Source organism: Vulpes lagopus, chromosome 10, assembly GCF_018345385.1.
Source record: "Vulpes lagopus strain Blue_001 chromosome 10, ASM1834538v1, whole genome shotgun sequence".
NCBI lineage: Eukaryota > Metazoa > Chordata > Mammalia > Carnivora > Canidae > Vulpes > Vulpes lagopus.
In genome coordinates, this window is record NC_054833.1 from 108,452,826 (window position 1) to 108,472,967 (window position 20,142).

Here is a 20,142-nt window from a genome sequence, read left to right on the forward strand (position 1 = left end):
AGGAATTGCTAGGGGAGCTTGTCAGACCAGAAAGTCACATTGTTAATGTCCCCCAGCATCCTCTACCCACCCAGGCTTGACACCCTCAGGCAGGAATAAAGAAACCAGAGTTTACAAACACCTCTTTATTGCAGAAATTTCAGGCACAGGTACATGGAAGAAGCTGTATTGCAGATTTTACACAGGGTGGTTTAAGAGGCATCAGGCATCCACCTCTCTCCCAACCCCCACTCCCCCCCCCCCAGCCTCCTAGATCAGTCCCCCTGAAATCCGAATCTGTGGTCTCCTAAAAACAATCCATCATCCAGGCCTGTGCTCAGTGTAGCCAGGCAACCTGTGGGGGGTCTGAGGAAGTCCTTGGCCTCCATCTGTAGTGCAGGAGGGAAGGGGGAGTGCAGGTCAGGCCTAATTGTGGTACCCTCCTCAATCCTGAAACCCCTAACAGGGCACCAGCCTGACACCTGGGTTTGGTTCTAGCTTCTGGTTGCTTCCTTGACACCAGGCTTATTTATACCACTAGAGGTCTCAGGGCTAAAGGGCAAGTTCTGCAGTGAGCAGAGGGCCTCTGTCCCCCAAAATGAAAAGCATTAACTGCCCCAAGAGTTAAGATTTCCTGGAACTTGAAGACAATGTGAAAGTGTGTGTGTGGTGAGGGAGGAAGCAGGAGGCCTAGAGATGCCTTGCAGAGGTCTGAGGGGTGAGAAATCCCAGAGCACAAATCCCTCAAACTCAGATTGCCTACTTTCAATAGCTCTAAACTGGGCCTGGCTCTGTGGGCAAGGATATCCAAAGCAGGTAGTACAAAACCTGAGCTGCCCTCTGCTTGGCTTGGGGTTTATGGGGTACCCTGGATGTGATCCTTACTGTTCTGGGGTAGAACAGGACCCTCTCCCTCAAACTTTTGCTCATTTTATACAGGGTAGTTTTGCTGAGGCCTCAGTCTGGAGCACCTGAACCTGATGAGTCCCTTTCAATGGGATTCTAGATCATCTCTATTACCAGAGCCCTGATCCTACCCCACATAGGAGTCATCAGAACTGACTAGAGAGTGCAAGGGAAGCCTCAGGCTTGGCCTTGAGCTCTGTCTGCAGCTCGGTTTTCCAAGACCAGGGGGCTGAGGTGGGGAATACTATGCCCTAGGGCTTCTGGGAGGAGCTAGCTGGGAGTGCTGCTTCAGCAGTTTTCTCTTTGCAACAGCTATTGCTGAGTTGGGGAAGAGGTGGGAAGGTGGGACATGAGAGAGCCAATGGGGCAGGGTGGTTACTGATGCCCAGCCAACTATTAAACTAATTAAAACAATTTAAACTGTTAAGAAAATTTTTGTGGTTTTATTATATCATGAGCCATTGAAACATCCGAACAAATCAATATCTGGGCGGTCAATATCTGGGCGGTGAGGCAGCTGCTTTCTCCTTCACTTCTTTGGGTTACTAGAGCAACTTGTCAGTAGATTAAAAAAAAAAAAAAAAAAAAAAAAAGACAACCTTTTGCATTACTTAAGTCTTTCCAAGGCATGCGCTGGTACAACACAAACTTCTCCTGTCAGATGCAACTATTCTAGCATCCAAACATCATGCACAATACCTCGGTAGTAGCAGCGCACTGCGCCCGCTCCCACCGTGGCCCTGCTCATTTGTGTATGATATTTGGAGCATCTGGAGGAGTGTGAATAGTTATCAGGAAGAGGAGGGAGGAGGAAACAGCATGAGTGCCTGGCTGGGAAGAGGTCAGCCGAAGTTGTGCAGGGCAAGCCTGAACATGTCATTGGTGCAAACCCAAGCATCGTTGATGTTCTTTAATAGGAACATCTGGTGGAACCCCATGATGGGGTCTTCATCAGCCTGTGAAGAGAAAGAAAATGATTCAGTTAGTGGGCCAAGGAATAGGAAGGTAGTCCAGTGACAGGGGGACAGGACAAACAATGCTGACTTGGGGATCAGACTCTACTGTTTTGGACTCCAATTCCAGTATGGCCAAGGGATACTTGTGAATGTGAACTGATACAATGTACTGGACACAGAGGGGCTATGGATGGCAGCTCGCACTGCTGCATACACTTAAGCCGCAGAATATGTCACCAGTTAGCTACTGCAACAGAGCAGAGAACACACCTGCTCTGAGCCCATGTCTCTAGGCACAGTGATCAATTTAAAAGACTTCTGCACTGCTCACCACATAACAGTATCTAAAAACGAAACAATCTTAGTGTCTGATTATGCCAGTTACCCAATTAGGAGAAACTACTGCTAATACTGACTGTGACCAGGAAGGTGAGAAAAGGCTCAAAACGGAGTTCACACTGTGATCACAGCTCTACAGAACAAAAACAAAGCAATACAACTAGTTGATGTTTCCTGTCACGTCATATATAACATTTGCAATGAGAATAAAAGGCAAGACATCCTCAGCCAAACTGCAAAAGACCAGGATGAAGCCTAGTTAGGGGAGGAGCCCAGTTAACCAGCACTGTCTCTAACATGGCTGGGTTTTCTGGGCATCATCAGCAAGAAGGCAAATCAATCTTTTGGGGATTCTGAGTTGGACAGAAACACCAGAATGAGCCTGAAGCCAGGTACGAATGGGCAATGATGACTGACGCTAGCCTGAAAGTGGGTATTGAGTCCCCTGGAAGAGACCTCTTCACTCTCAAGGGCCTAAGTACCAACTCTGGGCAGGGCATGTTGGACAGGCAGGAAAAACTGACAAGAAAGTCCAGGCCAGAAGGCAGGTCCTCTGGGTCCATGGCAGAGACCTAAGGGCCCTCCTCTTTCTGCCCTTGCACTTGACTCAGGAGACCTCACCTAGCCTAGGGAGCCTTCAGAGCCCCACCATGACACGGGCCCAGGAGATGAGGACCTTATCAAAGGGCAACCAATTTGTCCCAGTTTGGGAATGCAGATAGACTTATTTGGAAACTAAGAATCTGGCTTCAGTCTGCTGGAGCACAACAGGTGGGAGTTCCTGGGAGAGTTCTTGAGGAACTGAACTGAAGGCTTTGAAGTTTTTTTTTTTTTAATTTTTTTTAAATTTATTTATGATAGTCACAGAGAGAGAGAGGGGGGCAGAGACACAGGCAGAGGGAGAAGCAGGCTCCATGCACCGGGAGCCCGACGTGGGATTCGATCCCGGGTCTCCAGGATCGCGCCCTGGGCCAAAGGCAGGCGCCAAACCGCTGCGCCACCCAGGGATCCCTGAACTGAAGGCTTTGAAGAGGACATCTCTTGAGAAAAAGAAAGGAAAATGCAAAGAGAAGCAAAAGTTCCAGGAATCTGCTTTGCTTAGCAGGTGGAGGAGCCAGCAGCCAGCTCAGGGAGTGGCAGCATGGACTCCCACAGGTGACTGTGACTCAGTACCCAGCTGGCCAATCCAGGGCCAGCTGCCTGCAAAAAGTCCACCTACACCTCAGGGCAATACAAAGGCCCAGTAGCTTGGCACCACAGCTCCAGCCTGCTCCTTTATCTCTTGTCCCTTTTCCAAAAAGGCTCTAGACCAGTACTTTGCAATAGTACTTTCTGTAATAACAGAAATAGTCTATGTCTGGGGGCACCTGGGTGGCTTAGTTGGTTAAGTGTCCAACTCGTGACTTCTGCTCAGGTCATGATCTCAGGGTTGTGAGATAGAGCCCTGTGTCAGGCTCTGTGCTCAGTGGGGAGTATGCTCAAGATTCTCTCTCTTCCTCTGCCCATGCCCCCACCTGCACATGCTCATGCTCTCAAATAAATAAATCTTAAAAAAAAAAATTCTATGTCTGCACTGTCCAATAGGCAGCCACAAGGACAGACTATGAGGACTTGAAACATGGCTAGTTCAACTGAGAAACTCCATTTTAACTTTATTTCATTGTTAATATAATTTAAAAATTACCATTAAAATTAAAACATTTAAAAAATATGACTAGCGGTTATTGTATTGAATTGCACAGCTCTAGATGCTTTGATAAGCAGGTCACATCACAGAAAAGGCAGGGGTGCAGGGCTCTCCTCTGCCTGCCCACTCCTCCCTACCACCATTTTTTTTTTTAATTTTCCATCTTTACCATTTTTTAAAAAGATTTATTTATTTATTTATTCAGAGGGAGAGAGAGACGCAGAGACACAGGCAGAGAGAGAAGCACCTACCACCACTATTAAGAGGCAGCAGTACTATTACCTTGAGCTGGCCCACTACCATGCTGATGATGCAGCTATCTGGCGTGGGCTGATGGTCCTGTGCCGTGATGCTGTGCTGGATTTTCTGGAACGGAAGGCTCTGCAAAAAAAAAGAATGGGTAGTATGCTGTGGCCAGTAGGGCAGGGAAGAAGCTACTTAAACATGGCCCTGGCCCTTACTTACAGACAACTTCTCCACAATGGCAGCTTTCCCCTGGAACTGCTGTCCTTCCCACGTAAGGCATGATGCATCAATCTGAAAACCAGAAAACATGGGGGCAGGGCCTTGTTTCAGAAAAATGAGTTCAAACTTTAGTTTCCTTACCTGTAAAGAAGGGAACTGAAAATAGCTTCCATACTCTGCACTATTAACATCCTCTTTAATTATACCCTATCTTCCCCAAAATACAAGAGGGGTAGAACTCCATGTGCTTCTGCTACTTACCAGCTTAACATTTGGCAAGTTACTTATTTTTCTGAGTCTGTTTCCTGATCATTATTTATTTATTTACTTATATATTTTTTCTTTTTTTTTTTTTTTAATTTTTTTAAATTTTTATTTATTTATGATAGTCACAGAGAGAGAGAGGCAGAGACACAGGCAGAGGGAGAAGCAGGCTCCATGCACCGGGAGCCCGACGTGGGACTCGATCCCGGGTCTCCAGGATCGCGCCCTGGGCTAAAGGCAGGCGCCAAACCGCTGCGCCACTCAGGGATCCCATATTTTTTTCTTTTAAAGATTTTATTTATTTATTCATGAGAGACACACAGACAGAGAGAGTCAGAGATACAGGCAGAGGGAGAAGCAGGCTCTACACAGAGAGCACAACGTGGGATTCGATCCCAGGTTTCAAGGATCACACCCTGGGCTGAAGGTGGCGCTAAACCGCTGAGCCACCCAGGCTGCCCTTACTTGTATTATTTTTAAAGATTTTATTTATTTATTTGAGAAAGAGATAGAGTTCAAGCATGGGCAGTGGGGAGGGACAGAGGGAGAGGGAGAAGCAGGTCTCTCGCTAAGCAGGGAGCCTGATGCAGGGCTCAATTCCCAAACCACAAGATCATGACCCAACCAGAAGGCAGACACTTAACTGAGCCATCCAGGCACCCACTTCTTGATTTTTAAAAAGGGATATGTAAGGTGCCTGGGTAGCTCATTCCGATGGGCATCCAACTCTTGATTTCGGCTCAGGTTACAGTCTCGGGGTTGTGGGATTGAGCCCCACATCAGGCTCGGAGCTCAGCATGGAGTCTGCTTGGGATTCTCTGTCTCCCTCTCCCCCAGCATTGCCTCTCAAATAAATAAATAAATCTTTAAAAAGGGAGTGGGGGGCAGGGGACATGTGCTGAGGATTATATGAAATGACATAAAGCACACTTTTAGGACCTTGCTAATAACTCCCTTCTCTAGGTCAGGACTGCTTTAATTGATTTTAAGAAGCAATGAGACAGACGTATCAAGATCCTAGGGTCAGGATCCCTGGGTGGCTCAGCAGTTGAGTGCCCGCCTTCGGCCCGGGGCGTGATCCTGGGGTCCTGGGATTGAGTCCCGTGTCGGGCACCCTGCATGGAGCCTGCTTCTCCCTCTGCCTGTGTCTCTGCTTCTCTCTCTCTCTGTGTCTCTCATGAATAAATAAATAAAATCTTAAAAAAAAAAAAAAAAAAAAGATCCTAGAGTCAGATCAGTTGAAGTTTTTAAAATTCTCTATGATAACAACCAAATAATGCATGTGCTGAATTTAGTTTTCCACTGGTAAGATCCCTTTCTTTTCTTCAGACTTGACCCTGACTTTTTGGAGACACACAGGGCTTTGCCCACAGTCAGGCTCTGAGGCTATGTTGGATGGCTCCTATCACTTCCATTCTGGGCAGACCTGGTAGGCATGTCCCAATTGATCACATTTCTGTGACTGAATCTTGGGCAGGGTCAGGCACAAATAATTCCTGATGTATATGAACATCATTAAAATAGCACCAAATAATGCCTGCCTAAAAGGATTTCTTAAGACACACCAGCCTTCCTGGGGTACCTGGGTGGCTCAGTTGGCTAAGTGTCTGCCTTCAGCTCAGGTCATGATCTCAGGGGTCCTGGACAGTAGGGGGGTCTGCTTCTCTCTCTTCCTCTGCCCCCCACCATTCATGCATGCGTGCACTCTCTCAAATAATAAATAAAATCTTAAAACAACAACAACAACAAGACATACCAGCCCCCCTGGGCTAACCCCATTTGTTTACCATGAGCATCCAGGGACTTTTGGTCCCCAAAAGGAAGCTGGGCCTAGGGTCTCCAAGGAGTGCTCAGCTTTGTACTGATGATGCTCACAGCTGCTGCCTCCACAGAGCACAAGCCCCAGCATCTGCCTGCTCTGGCCCACTCTGGAATCAGAGGCACTCCCAGGACAATGGAATGGCAAGCCTAGAACACCCTGCCAAGGACACCAGGATCCCTACTCTTACAGAAGATGACAGAAGAGAACATGTAGACCAGGTAGTTGGGCTAGGCCTCAGGTAACCTGTCCCATGGACAGAAACTCAGATGGAAGGATATAGTCAAGGGGCACCAGGGTGGCTCAGCAGTTGAGTGTCTGCCTTGGACTCAGGTTGTGATCCCAGGGTCCTGGGATTGAGTCCCCCATCAGGTTCCTCGCAGGGAGCCTGCATCTCCCTCTGCCTATATCTCTACCTCCCTCTCTGTGTCTCTCGTGAATAAATAAAAAAAATCATATATATATATATATATATATATATATATATATATATATATATATATTTATAAAAGGATATAGTCAAATCCAGTAAGGGCTGCTAGAATTTGTGAACTGACACCCTAGCCCAATTATCTGAATTGATCCCCTGGGGTCCCATTCAAGCCCTAGAGCTGAAGACTTACATAAATTGCACCTAGTTGGGTTCTGTCGTTATCAAATAACTGGTAGTAATGCTGAATGAAGCTGGATCCAATCTGCTCCCAAATTGGCTTGTCTCCCATTCTGGAGAGTCACCCGGCCTTGTTGAGACCTGCAAGATCAGCAAAACAGAGAGGGAAGTGTTGGTACCAAAGGAGCAGGAGGTGGCCAGTTGCTGTTTCTTCACCAACCCCACCCTTCTTGGCCTCCTGGAGCAGACAGTCCTTGGCTGAAGTGTGTTCTCCCAGGGAACATAATAGAGGCCCAGGTTAACTGGTAGGAGGCCCCTTCCAATACAGACCAGTGCAGGGAGCCCAGAGGTGGACCAGACTGAGCTCCTCCTTTGAGGAGCTCTGAATGATGAAATGAAGGGGTGCCAGAGATGTGAAGCACACAGGATGGGAGCGGAGGGTGGAGCCAAGACAAAGGAAAATCATAGCAAGTCTTTCAATGCCCAATGGCAGGGTGTGGCCTTTAAGGAAGAACTCACACCACTCTCCCACATCTTTTCATTTGATCCTCTCAACAACCTGCAAGGCCAGAGTTACTACTATTCTTCCCACTTTAGAGGTCAGAAACTACAGATATCTGTATGTGAAGTATCTTCTATTGCAGTCCTCAACCCCATCACCCATCAATACTGTCCCAGGGCTGTACTGGTGGGTGGAAGAAGACCCAGTGAGGGAGTGGGAGATGGCTCCTCAATGCCTCACTGGAAATAAAAGAGTAAGTGACTCTTTATTTTAGTCCTTTTATTGATCTTCCGTTTTAGTCTTAAGGGAGCAGTTTACTTCTTTGAGCATAGGTAACATCTCTTCATTTCTTCATTCCTACTCACTTCAGAACTAAGGACAGGAGTTCCAAATATCAGACAGTAATACTGAGGGGTACAGGGAAGACAAATGGAGGCTATGAGGAGGAAATATGTCATCTCTTCACACCCCTCATCCCAGCACTGCCTCTATTGGAAGGGGCTGCCCCTCTCTGGTCTCTGAGGGGGGAAAGGAGACCCCCTACCAGCTAGAAACATCACAGCTCCAAGGGTGTAAATTGGGGCAAATTCAAGCCCCAGATGAGAGCCACTCTGGCTTTGTTAACCACCCTCCCTCCCCCTAGGAAGCCCACATCTCACTGAAGGATTCCATGACAGCAGAATATCATATATGGTTCTGTAGTTGGGTCTGACTACCTCCCCATCTCCTGATAACAGGACTCTGAACCAAAGCGGTGAGGAGCTGGGTTCAACCCTGGCAGACAACCATTAACAGTGGTGGAATCTGATGCAAGTCACTGCCCTAAGAAGGGCCTCAGCTTCCTCCTCTGCAAAGGGGTGGAACCCTGATGTTGCCAGTGGTTGTAAAGCCTCACGAAGGGAACCTGCTAGTTCACTCCAGTCCCTATGACCTCACCAAAGGCCAAAGGAGCCAGCTGGGATGGATAGTGTAGGGGGGCAGTGGCTTATCCCCAATCCAGCCAATCTCCTAGCCTATGACCTATACTCCAGCCAATGAAGGGGCAGGAAGATGAGCCAGCTTTATTTTAGGTCCCATAGGAGGTGGTGGCACTAAAAATAGGAGCTCAGTACTGGGATGACTAAGAAATGTCCAGGAAAAGTCTAAAACAAGCAGAAAAGAAAGCCTGGACCCGGTCACGCCTGCTACACAGGAACACAAGGTGTGTCCCAGTTTATACTCTGCCAAGAAACAAATCAACAAGTGGGAAAAGCATAGAATCAACAGCTAGGCTCAGCTGCTGTCTTGGTCACATTTCCAAGGGGTCAGACTGTGGCTATAGCCATTCCCCATCTCTGCCCCTTCCACCCTAGTATTCACTCTGTTTGGCTCACTCACTGTGGCCCAGCTCTACAGTATCTTACCCCAAGATGTCTTGCTCAGCCCCCAAGAGCTCCGGGGCAAGGGGAAAGCTGGAGGAATGGACGAGGGCCATCTCTCCCTCTGTCCTCAGCAAGGTTGGGCAGCCCTCAGGGAAGGTCTTAGAAAAAGAGTATGCTGATTAGAAAAAACAAGCCAGGGATCCCTGGGTGGCGCAGCGGTTTAGCGCCTGCCTTTGGCCCAGGGCGCGATCCTGGAGACCCGGGATCGAATCCCACGTTGGGCTCCCAGGGCATGGAGCCTGCTTCTCCCTCTGCCTGTGTCTCTGCCTCTCTCTCTGTGATGACTATCATAAATAAATAAAAACTAATTAAAAAAAAAAAAAGAAGAAAAAACAAGCCAGTGTTTGGGTGCATGAAAAGAGATAAGGGCAGGAAACCAAGAAACTGAAGATGGAGGATGACAGGAAAAAAGGCTAAATAAAAGCTGATTCAAAGACAAGAAAAGTGGGGTGCTTGGGTGGCTCAGTGGTTGAGCATCTGCCTTTGGCTAAGGTCATGGTCCTAGGGTCCTGGGATTGAGTCATCAGACTCCCCACAGAGGCCTGCTCCTCCCTCGGCCTATGTTTCTGCCTCTCTCTGTGTCTCTCATGAATAATAAAATCTTAAAAAACAAAACAAAACAAAACACCAAAGACAAGAAAAGTGGTGCCATGTGGTAGGGCAGTGATGCAGAGGAAATGCGGGAGTGTTTTTTTTCCTTTTTCAATATTGTTCTTAAGGTGTGATAACTTGCCAATATTAAAACTACTTGGCAGAAGTAGCGGTAGAGTGAAGAGGGTGGAGGGATAAAGGGACAGAAGAGCACTCTAGTCTAGTGGAGCAGGGTAGGGCAAAGTCAGCTTTCCTAAGGAATGAGATTGCTCAGGGGCTCCCAGAAAGTTGTAAGTAGGAATCTTCAAAACTATTTGGGTTGAGGTCTTTTCCAAGAAGTGTCCCTGAAGCCAATACCAACCTTGTTGGCCTGCTTGACTCTGATGTGTTTACTGCCAGGTAGTCATCATAATAACCATGTGGTCAGATCCCACTGTCATCCCACTTCACAGGTGGGGAAAACTAAGGTTCAGTGATTTGTCTTGCCCCAAGTCCAGTGGCAAGTAAGTACACCAGGACTGATACTAGGTCTCCTGATCAAAGCCAATGCTTTCTTTCTGCTAACTTTGTCCCTCAGTTCTAAATGACAAAGCTGGCCATTTCTCTTCTCTACAATGGCCTCACTTCTGGATTAAACCCTGAAGCTCCACTGGTGGCCAACCACAACTGTCCATGTGTCCCTACCACTCTCTCCTACCTTCATCCAGCTCCACATACAGACCAGAACTTGCTGAGGGCTTGCTCACTGGTTTTCACCCCACTCCTACCCCATGAATCGCCCTGCTGGATGTCCTCCCTCTCATCTGCCTGGTCAGTTCCTGATCTTCTCTCAAGTCACTGTTCAGACCCCATCTATTTGGGTCCTCCTTCCCAAACTCAAATGTTGACCCCAACCCCACATACAAAACTGTATCAATAGAGCCAGGGCCAGCTCCTCTGCCTAAACACAGTAGCTCTGGGCTAGGAAGGTTCCAGCCTGTTTCTTGCTATACCCACTCCACCCCACCTCAATCCCCGAGCACAGAGCATGGCTCACCTAACCACAGGATTTACAGTTTCTGACTCCAAACCTCCTACAAAGCTTTCAACTCATGGCGGGGAGGCAGCATTCCTATATCCAGAAAAAGAAAAGGGGAGCAAAGTGCTCACCTATCCCCATGCAACACAGGGAGGGGTCTGGGCCAGCTAGGGAGGATGTTCCCCAGGATGGCTAGCAAGCCCTGACCTTGCTTCTAATACATATACTATAGAAAGAACAATCTGAAAAGAAAAATGCCAAGGCTCAGAAGCAGCCTCACATCAGATTGGGGACTGACCTTCATGACAGCGTCTCCTACAGTTCTTCCAAGAGGGCTGCTGACCACACCATCTCCTGCTTCACCCCAACAGTCCGCAGGCTGACTGAGGCCAGGCTCCTTGAGGAGCAGAAATGACCTTAATGACCTCTTGCCCACTGAGCATCAGCCTTCACTGACCTTTAGGTCTCTGTGGGTGCAAAGACCCTCTAAGAATGTCTCAAAACCTGGAGCCTTCTCCCAATAAATCTACACAGAGGTAGAGATGCCCCAGCCTTGTGAATAATTTCAAGTTGTTCACACTCTCTAAGGTTCAGTCATAGACCCCAAGTTAAAACCTCTCGTCCAGTAGATGCCATTAGACAACAGAAAAATTTCATTTTTATCCTCAAATTCTGGGTCATTGTTTCCAGTGACAAAACTTAAATAGCAGTGTCCAGCTGATAACATGTCATTTTCACTAATGCGAATTAGACACAGAAATGTGCTAAGAGCTTTATGTGCATTTGCTCCTAACACCCTGTGAGTCAACTCCCACAATATACTTAAGCAAAATGAAGCTCAGAAAGGTTAGCTAACTCTCTCAAGGCCATGAGCCTAGTGGATGGTGGAACTAGATGGAACCAGGTTTAGCGGACTACTCCAGGGCCAAGCCCCCCAGAGACAGTAGGTCAGAATTTAAAAATGAGCATATCACACCAGTGACAGAGGTGCTTCTGGGCATGAACGACTGAAGCCCTGACCTTCAAACTCCACTTTCTCAGAGGGGCAAGACAGGCCTGAACCACGGCCTCTGTCTCCAAACAAAGGCACCAGGCAGATTTCCACACCAAACCCAACAATAGGGATTTTCATGGGGGATGATCTCACAGTTTTCCCAAACCTGCAAAGTCACAGCTCAGTCCTACCATCTCAGCAAATCAGAAATAGATCCTGGCTTAGCTAGGCCTGGGGTAGGGATTGGGGGGGCAAAGGTAATGGGGAATAAGATGCTACAAACTCCAGGGACGCCTGGGTGGCTCAATGGTTGGGCACCTGCCTTCAGCTCAGGGCGTGATCCCAGAGTCCCAGGATCAAGTCCCGCATCAGGCTCCTTGCATGGAGCTTGCTTCTCCTTCTGCCTGTGTCTCTGCGTCTCTCTCTCTTTCTCTCTCTGTGTGTCTCTCATGAATAAATAAATAAAATCTTAAAAGGAAAAAAAAAAGGTGCTACAAACTCCAGAATGATACACAGAAAGACTCATAATTGTCTTTTTTGGGGCACCTATCATCAAGGCCTGCAGCGAATGTGAAGCAGATATGCCAAGCTCTAGTGGGATCCTTGAAATCAGTATCAACCATGGCCATTAATTACCCTAACATGCCCTATGGCCCTCCAGTGACTTCTCTTCCCATTCTCCACTAACAAAGTTTCAATCACTTAGCCTGCCTTCAAGGCCCCTGGGTGACCTGCACTCCTGGCTGTCCAACTTCATCTCCTGCTACCCTGTCCCCCGTCCTCTACAGCCGGTCAGGGCATTTCCGTTTTCTGGAACATGCTGAGCCTATTCTCACCCAGGGGCTTTGTAACTGTTTATCCTTCTACTTGGATCACTATTCTCCCTAGATCTTCATGTATCTGGCTCCTTGTCACATACGTGTCAGCTCAAATGTCACCTTCTCACAGACACTGACCACTCAGTCTAAAGGAACTGCTCAGCTACTCATTTCATCATCTTGTTTTGTTTTCTTAGTGCTTATTGCTGCATGAAATAGTCACACTTCATTTATTTATGATCTGCCTCCCTGACCTAAGCAGCCTTGTTCCCATAGTCCCTGGCCCAGCCCTTCTCTGGAGGAGTGAATTCTGGGCAAACCCTGCTAAATTTAAGTGGCCAAGTGACCCACTTCCCCTCCACCTCCACCTTCTGTCCAAGTCATCAGGAGACAACCCTTTTTCATCAGTCATGTCTGTCTGAGGGTGTGGCAAGTGAGGCTTGGCCCAACCCCCGTTCTTTCCTCAAAGTTCTGGTCACCTGAGGGGCAGCTATGGCTCAACAGCAGGCACACAACCACACCCTCAAGGTCTGGCCTCTAGCCTACTCCTCCTTTCCCTCATTGTATGACCCCCTGACCCCGTCTCCTAGGAGTCAGGTCCAAAGTGAAGCCCCAGGTCAAGAACTAGAAAAAAGGTGGTTACCTCAGCCTCCTGCAAGGATATTGCATCAGGGAGCAGCCTCCACCCAGGACTGGCAACCGCCTAGACCACCACTCTCCTGCCTCAAGTCTAGAGAGCAAGCAGCCGAGGCCTGGTGCCTGAATGGCTGCCCAGGACAGAATCTCTTCCTGGGGCAGACCCGAGATTTAGGTGCCCCCAGCACCCTGAGGGCCCTTTCCTCCTCTTCTGCCTGGAGGAAGGATCCAGAGCTTTCAGGGTGCCCTGGCTGGCTCAGGAGTTGAATCCTGAGACCTGCATTCTGGTCTCTCTGATCTATACTCGGTCCCTGAGGAGGCCCCCTTTCCCACATCACTCAGAAATCTCTGGGGCCCCATCCCAGCCAGCTCCCATCCATGAACTGAACCCTGGGCTATGAAATCGCTGATGGGGTATATATGAACTTGGCTCCCCAGTTGGGCCTGAAGCCCCTAAGTGACCACCTCCGTGGTCTGCTATGACCATGCCTGCCTGGCCAAAACCATCATGAGACTCTGAGACTGAGGTGAGCAGAAAAAAGGGATGAACCCGTACAGAGTCCCCATGGTGCTGAATGGAATGCCTTCTTCTGTGACCCAAACAGTTACATGTGTTCTCTCATTTGAGCCTCACAGCTCTAAAGTTAGTATGATTATCATCATTTTCTAGATGAGGAAACCAAAATTCCATGAGTGTAAGAAAGAATTCAAGACCACATATGGCCACTGGCATAGGCAGCATTATAATGTCCACTAAACTGAGCTAAACTGGAACAGCTGAGAGCCAATGTCAAATAGTGGGAAGTGTAGAGGTAACAAATGAGGTGGCGAGGAAAGGAGCCTAGGCCTTTTCTTGCTCTCCAAAATGAGCAAGTTCTGTCCCTCTCAGGACAGAAAGCCCCTGCGTGCATGCTCAGCTGGTCAAAGCAGGACTACACCATAGAGACAAGTGAGAACTCGCATTCACCTAGGTCTAAAACCACTTCTGGGAGTGGAACCAACGTCTCACACAGAGACATAACTCCAGGGGGCAGCAGTCTCTGCCCTGGTGAGACCCACTGGCTCTGACGAAGTATCAGAGATTCTAAGAAGCAATCATTCCAGAATATCCCCAGTTTACTGAAGCAAGCAGTCATGAGTTCCCAGATACCTCAAACACACCCTTCTCATGAGAAGGAGGTTCTCCTTCTCTGGGGTAGGCCCCTCTCTAGTCTCAGGGCTTAGAACAGAACATGTACCAGCAACATATAAGGAGTAAGGCCTAAGGCAGTAAAAGAAATTTCTCAGCCATAGCAGGTCAGCTGGTGGTGGAAGCCCTGGGGCCAGTGAGCACAGCCACCTCCCAGTTCTCTAGTGTTCTTCCTGGGCAACCAAGACCCTTCCACAGTCATAGCCAGACCTGAACAAAAGATTCTTCCCAGAATCTTTAGGGGAAGGTGCTACATGGACCTGGTATCTGGGATGCTGACCAAAACAATCGTATCACATGGGCCTGGAAGTCACTCCAGATATAACCTACACACTGCTGCCTCTCTCAGGGAGGGAATCAAGAATTCCTGTCACATTTGGTCAAGGTAAAAAGTCTCAAGGCTGGGAAGGGGTAGCCAGTTCAAACCCAACTCCAAACACAAAATCTCAAACAGCGCATCAGAAAAAATTAAATAAGGCATCTGGTGGCTCAGTCGGTTAAGCACCTGCCTTCAGCTCAGGTCATGATCCCAGGGTCCTAGGATCAAGAAGCCCCACCCCCCAATCAGGCTCCCTGCTCAGTGGGGAGCCTACTTCTCCCTCTCTCTCTGCCTCTCTGCCTCCCACTGCTTGTTCTTGCTCACTCTTCCTCACTCTCAGTCAATAAAAAAAAAAAAATTAAGATTGATTGATTGATTGATTTATGACAGACAGAGAGAGAGAGAGAGAGAGGCAGAGACACAGGAGGAGGGAGGAGCAGGCTCCATGCAGGGAGCCCAACGTGGGACTCGACCCCGGGACTCCAGGATCGCGCCCTAGGCCAAAGGCAGGCGCTAAACCGCTGAGCCACCCAGGGATCCCCAATAAATAAATATTTTTTTAAAAAAAGAAGAAATTGGGCATCCTGGGTGGCTCAGCGGTTTAGTGCTGCCTTCAGCCCAGGGCATGATCCTGGAGACCGGGATCGAGTCCCACATCGGGCTCCCTGCATGGAGCCTGCTTCTCCCTCTGCTTGTGTCTCTGCCTCTCTCTGCATCTGTGTCTCTTGTGGATAAATAAATTTAAAAATCTTTAAAAAAAAAAAAAAAAAAAAGAAATTAGGGACACCTTGGTGGCTCAGCAGTTGAGGATCTACCTTTTTTTTTTTTTTTTTTAAGCATCTACCTTTAGATTAGAGCATGAACCCGGGGTCCTGGGATCGAGTCCCATATCGGGCTCCCTGTGAGGAGCCTGCTTCTCCCTCTGCCTGTGTCTCTGCCTCTCTCTCTCTCTGGGTCTCTTGTGAATAAATAAATCTTTAAAATAAACAAATAAGGGATCCCTGGGTGGCTCATCGGTTTAGCATCTGCCTTCAGCCCAGGGCATGATCTTGGAGTCCCGGGATTGAGTCCCACATCGGGCTCCTTGCATGGAGCCTGTTTCTCCCTCTGCCTGTGTCTCTGCCTCTCTCTGTCATGAATAAATAAACAAAATCTTTTAAAAAAATAAAATAAACAAATAAAAAAATTTAAAAAGAAGAAATTAAATGTAAAAAAAGTAAAAAAAAAAAAAAAAAAAAACCCATGAGGAGGTTCAGCTCAACAACACCAGGCCATGAGAAATCCTGCTCAACTTTCAATGTCCATCCTGTGGAAAAGTTTTTGGATCCACTCCCCTCTCTCTGAAAGGACTATTCCCTTTCATCTCTGAGGGAGAGCAGCTCTATGTCTCACTCTGGGAAGATGTCCTGATAGGTACCACACTTGAATAAAGGTGACCTGAGAGGGTCTCAGTGAAAGGGGCAGAAGCCACTGACTATACAACGCTGGTGGGATTTCCAGACACTGGGAGCATACCCAGCAGGGACCCCCAGGAGACTAAGAGCAAGCTGTAGATGACAGCAGCTAGACTCAACAGCCACAGCAATTTGGAGTGGTGACAGCACTGCCCCGAAAACCCCAGACCTTCCTGTGCCCACTACGGGAAGTATACCTTGCTCTATAGTTTCTGGCAGGAAGTGGAGAGGAGAGTGAGCTCATTAACAGCCTTTCTTCTTCAGTGCTCTCATCATTCCAAAGCCCCCTTTTCTGCACAGTGCCAAGAGCCCCAATAGGTCCCTTCAACTCAGGCCTAGGTACATAATAGCAACGTTACCTCCTTTCCCCAGCACCAGGACTGGGTAGGATTCATTCTTCTACCTTCAGCCTCAGTCCAGAACCTGACACACAGAAAAGGCCAAAGAATGGTTGCTGAAAAATAATCATTGTTGGGAAAGGAAAAGAAAAAAATCCAAGCAAGATACTAATCCTCCAGTAAAGGAATCCCAGAATTTTTAAATGTAAGGGTCTTCTAGTTCTAAAATTTGACAATCTGCGTCACTCTTAAATCATTCATGCCACCCCAACCCAACTGCAAAGAGAGCAGAATAAAGATGTGGCTTGGAGAGAAGTACATTCCAGGTCACTAAAGGACCTAATTTTGAGCTTTTTGAGAACCCAGGTACCCTCACACTCTGCCATGCTTATGCAGCTACATCTTGACTACCCCATGCCAGACCCCACTTCCTAGTCAGCCCTACATGAATAGATTGCAGACAGATTCTAAAGAAACTCAAGATTCTCCTCTTATCTCCGAGATAGATGGCCTGCCAAGTTCCAGAAAGGTCAAGGACTTCTCAGGGTCAGGATGCCTACCAATAGCTAGCTAAGCCCAGACACATTAGTTATAGAAAACTTCTAGGGTTGGAATGACAGAGAGAGAGACAGAGAGAGACCTGAATGCCTCCTACTCCTGACACTGCAGGCAGTGGTGAAGAAACAGTATGGAGAAGGAACAGTATCTTTTTGACCTTGAAGGGAAATCATTGTCATTAAGTCACCTAAGGCCTTGGAATGTGCAAACTAATCCACAACTATAAGCCTAGTTCACCCAAAACCTGTGTCCTAGACAGAGCCAATCCTGACAATCTAGAGAGGGTCCTGAAACAACTGCTTCTACTACTAAGAGATTCCCTCACAGTGAGTGATCCTAGTATGTCCTGTGGGTAGTCCCTCCTTGTTGCCCATCTCCACTAGCAAGTCAGATCCTCCTGAATCTGCTAAATGAACCTGACTTCCATGTGCTTATGGGCCAGAATGTGGACTAGGACGTTTGAGCTCAGAGAGAAGGGAAGTGCTGGTTAGAAGATATAGACAGATCTTCACTTGTCCTCCTTAACCAGGGAGAATAACTAGAAAGAGCAGGAAAACTTCCAAGGCTGGAGCCCAATGACTAGAGAAACATCACCTGGGGAAATACTCAAGGAGAAAAAAAAGTCCAAGAATGGCAGCTTTCTGCATCATGGGCCTAACTCAACTTTCCTAGGAGACATGCTTGCTGCTGAAGCCAGGACTGCAGAAACTTAGCTGTTTCTTTAATCCTTGCAAGTACTATGGCTCAGAAGTTGTACTGGGTCAGTGGAATCAAGACTAGACAAGTTGTTTCTTCCCCAAATCCCTCTGTCGTCTCTGGACTGGTCCCTTAATCAATAGTCAATCAGAAATGCCTTTACAAAGCCTGTCAGAGAACTACTCTAAGGTTAGATACTCTTCTCCCAGGACTCAAAGGGGTCACTGGAGCCTTCACTGAAGGCAATTTCCCAAGGCTCAATCAGCCTCCTGCCTGTACATAGGTTACTGTAGCTGTGGGAAGTGAGCAAGTAAGTGAGAGAAGCCTGACTTTCCGCAGCTTTTAGCTCTGGTTCTCCTACCCAGGCCAGGGTTCAGAAGGGCCCCACAGAGTCTGAATCTGAGCCCCACAGCCCAAATGTGCCTCCCCACCAATGTGGCTTCAAACTCAGTCTCTTATTTGGCACTGGCTTCATGGACCTCAGGCCTGGATTCTACTTTCCCCTCCACTAAATCCCACCTTATCACCACCATTCTCCTGGAATCATTCTCTGTAGGAAGAGGGCAGATGACTCTGGGAAGGGCAGATATGAGGATTAGGCTGTGCTGGAGAAGGCTAATAAAGCGTTGGGGGCTCACACATCCAACTTCACCTCCTTGGCTTCCTTTCTCCCCTCCTCCACTAACAGGGCCGGCCAACCCACCCACAGCTGGGGCCTGGTCCCCGATAGAAGGGCGGGGTCTGAGCCTACCAGTCCGGAGCCGCCTCATCGCATCAGGCCAGATCCTCCAAGGCTGGCGGGGGATGAAGTCCTATGTGGAACCCCCTCCCGCCCGAGATTCCCTGACCCTGCCCTCCACGCAGGAACCTACGCATCAGTTCCAGAGTGGGAGATTGGGAGATAGGTTTTGTGCACTCCCGATGGGCAAACAAGCAGGGGAGAATTCACCTACATCCTAGCCTGGCTATGGTCGGGAACCGGGTTGAGAGTCCTATAATCCCGGGCTGCGGCAGGAAAGCGCCCTTACCCAATGCTGATTCCAGAACGGGCCGGGTGGCGCTTGCCCATCCCCGGATCCATCGCTGGCGGGTGGCAGGACGTGGGGCTGGGGTCGTCCCGCTAGCCTGCCTGCAGAGCTTGCGGGACTCGGGCAGGCCGGGCTAGGCCAGACGGGGCGGGGCCCGGAGAGCCCCATCCGGGTGGTCTGGACCAGAGAGTAAAAGGCCCGGCCACCGCGCAGTCCGGTGCACCCGCCATGGACACGATGGGGCCAGAAAGGCGCCTGGCTGTCTCTCTGTGTTCCCCCCGGCCGCCGCCTCAGAGGACCGGCGGGAGGCGGAGCCGCGCGCGACACATGGCCCCGTCCCCGCGCGGCTTCGGGCCGCCGGTGTGGGGGGGGGGCGCCCGGAGACTGGCAGCGGAGGCACGAGCGGCCCAGAGCGCGGCTCCAGCGGCCCAGCTCCCGCCCCGGCGCGCTCGCCCCGACACTCACCCGAGGGGCTGGCACGATGGCGGCAGCGGCGGCGGCGGCAACCCAGCGCGGTCTGCGACCGACTGTCCCTTCCCCCCTGCCTTCCCTCGCCACCCCGCTGCACTCTGGGAAACGCAGTCCCCCCCGAGTTCCTTCCTGGCATAGGTGCGCCAGGAGAAAACTACAGTTCCCGGTGTGCTATGCGCCGAGAACCAGCCACGGCCCGCAGCGCGGGAGGTGAGGCTAAGCCGGGGAGGGAGGCTGCCAGGGCGAGCCCCTGAGAATTGTGGTCTAGCGGAAGCCTCTGGAACACCCGAGGTTGGCGCCAGACAAGGGTCAGGGCTCAATTGTCGCCAGGTCTCAGCTGGTCTGGCCCCGCCCAGGTCGCGCGGTGGTTTGGAGCAGGCCCCGCCTCCGTGGGAGTCCCGCTTGGCCCCAAGCAGGCCCAGCCGCCCCTCCCTGGGCCCCTGGGCGGTTTCCGCTCCCGAATCCTCCTCCCCTTTGGTGCTCTAGCTGCCACCCCGCTACCGCCCCCCCCACCCGACACTTTGGAACCGTGCTCTAAAGCCAGCCAGGGCGGAACCGAAAGTTTTGCTGTCCCAACATTCACGAGCCTTGTGAGGTGGCCCAAAGCTGGTTTCGAGCAGTCGAGGCTTTCCTTTCGGCTGGAGATTCAAATGCTCAAGTGGGACTCTGCTGGAGACAGGATTACTCTTAGACTTGTACAGTTGGGGTCTCCAAAACATTCTCATAAGTTTTTTGTTGTTTTCATTTTTGCCCCAGTCAGGGTAGCCAAGAATTTCATAAAAGAGAACTGGCTAACCTAAACTTTTCCCGTGATTTAAGTGACCAGATTGTCAATAATCTCTGCCCCATCCTTGTCCTTTCATCACCCGTTTTAGTTGTTTCCTGGGCAATGCAAACATTTGAGGTAAGGCCTGTGTCTAAGTTAGGCCTGTTGGGGAAATGCTCTGCAGCTAACTCATGTGGACCACAGGTAAAGGAAATATCCTGGCAGCTCCATGCTTTCCCTCCTAGACAGAGATCCCAGTATTCCTCTTCTTCCATAAATCTTGCTCCTTCACCAATATGCACACACACATTCACTTGA

The 20,142-nt window shown here is 49.4% G+C and overlaps 1 protein-coding gene across 3 annotated transcripts; it reads right to left on the bottom strand.

Moving 5' to 3' along the window:
* Positions 1-1,313: 1,313 nt before the first annotated feature.
* NUTF2 (nuclear transport factor 2) lies at positions 1,314-19,206 on the bottom strand. Of its 3 annotated transcripts, XM_041772655.1 has the most exons (6): positions 19,053-19,123; positions 16,327-16,390; positions 7,039-7,166; positions 4,333-4,404; positions 4,150-4,248; positions 1,314-1,841 (listed from the first exon to the last, which is right to left on the bottom strand). In XM_041772655.1, exons 3-6 carry the CDS (start codon positions 7,135-7,137, stop codon positions 1,728-1,730), a joined length of 384 nt encoding a protein of 127 aa, XP_041628589.1. In that variant the 5' UTR covers positions 7,138-7,166; positions 16,327-16,390; positions 19,053-19,123; the 3' UTR covers positions 1,314-1,727. The 3 variants fall into 3 exon arrangements, with proteins under 3 accessions (XP_041628589.1, XP_041628588.1, XP_041628590.1); XM_041772654.1 differs by lacking the exon at positions 16,327-16,390 and having other exon boundaries at positions 19,053-19,206; XM_041772656.1 differs by lacking the exons at positions 16,327-16,390; positions 19,053-19,123 and adding an exon at positions 18,588-18,931.
* Between the last annotated feature and the right edge of the window lie 936 nt (positions 19,207-20,142).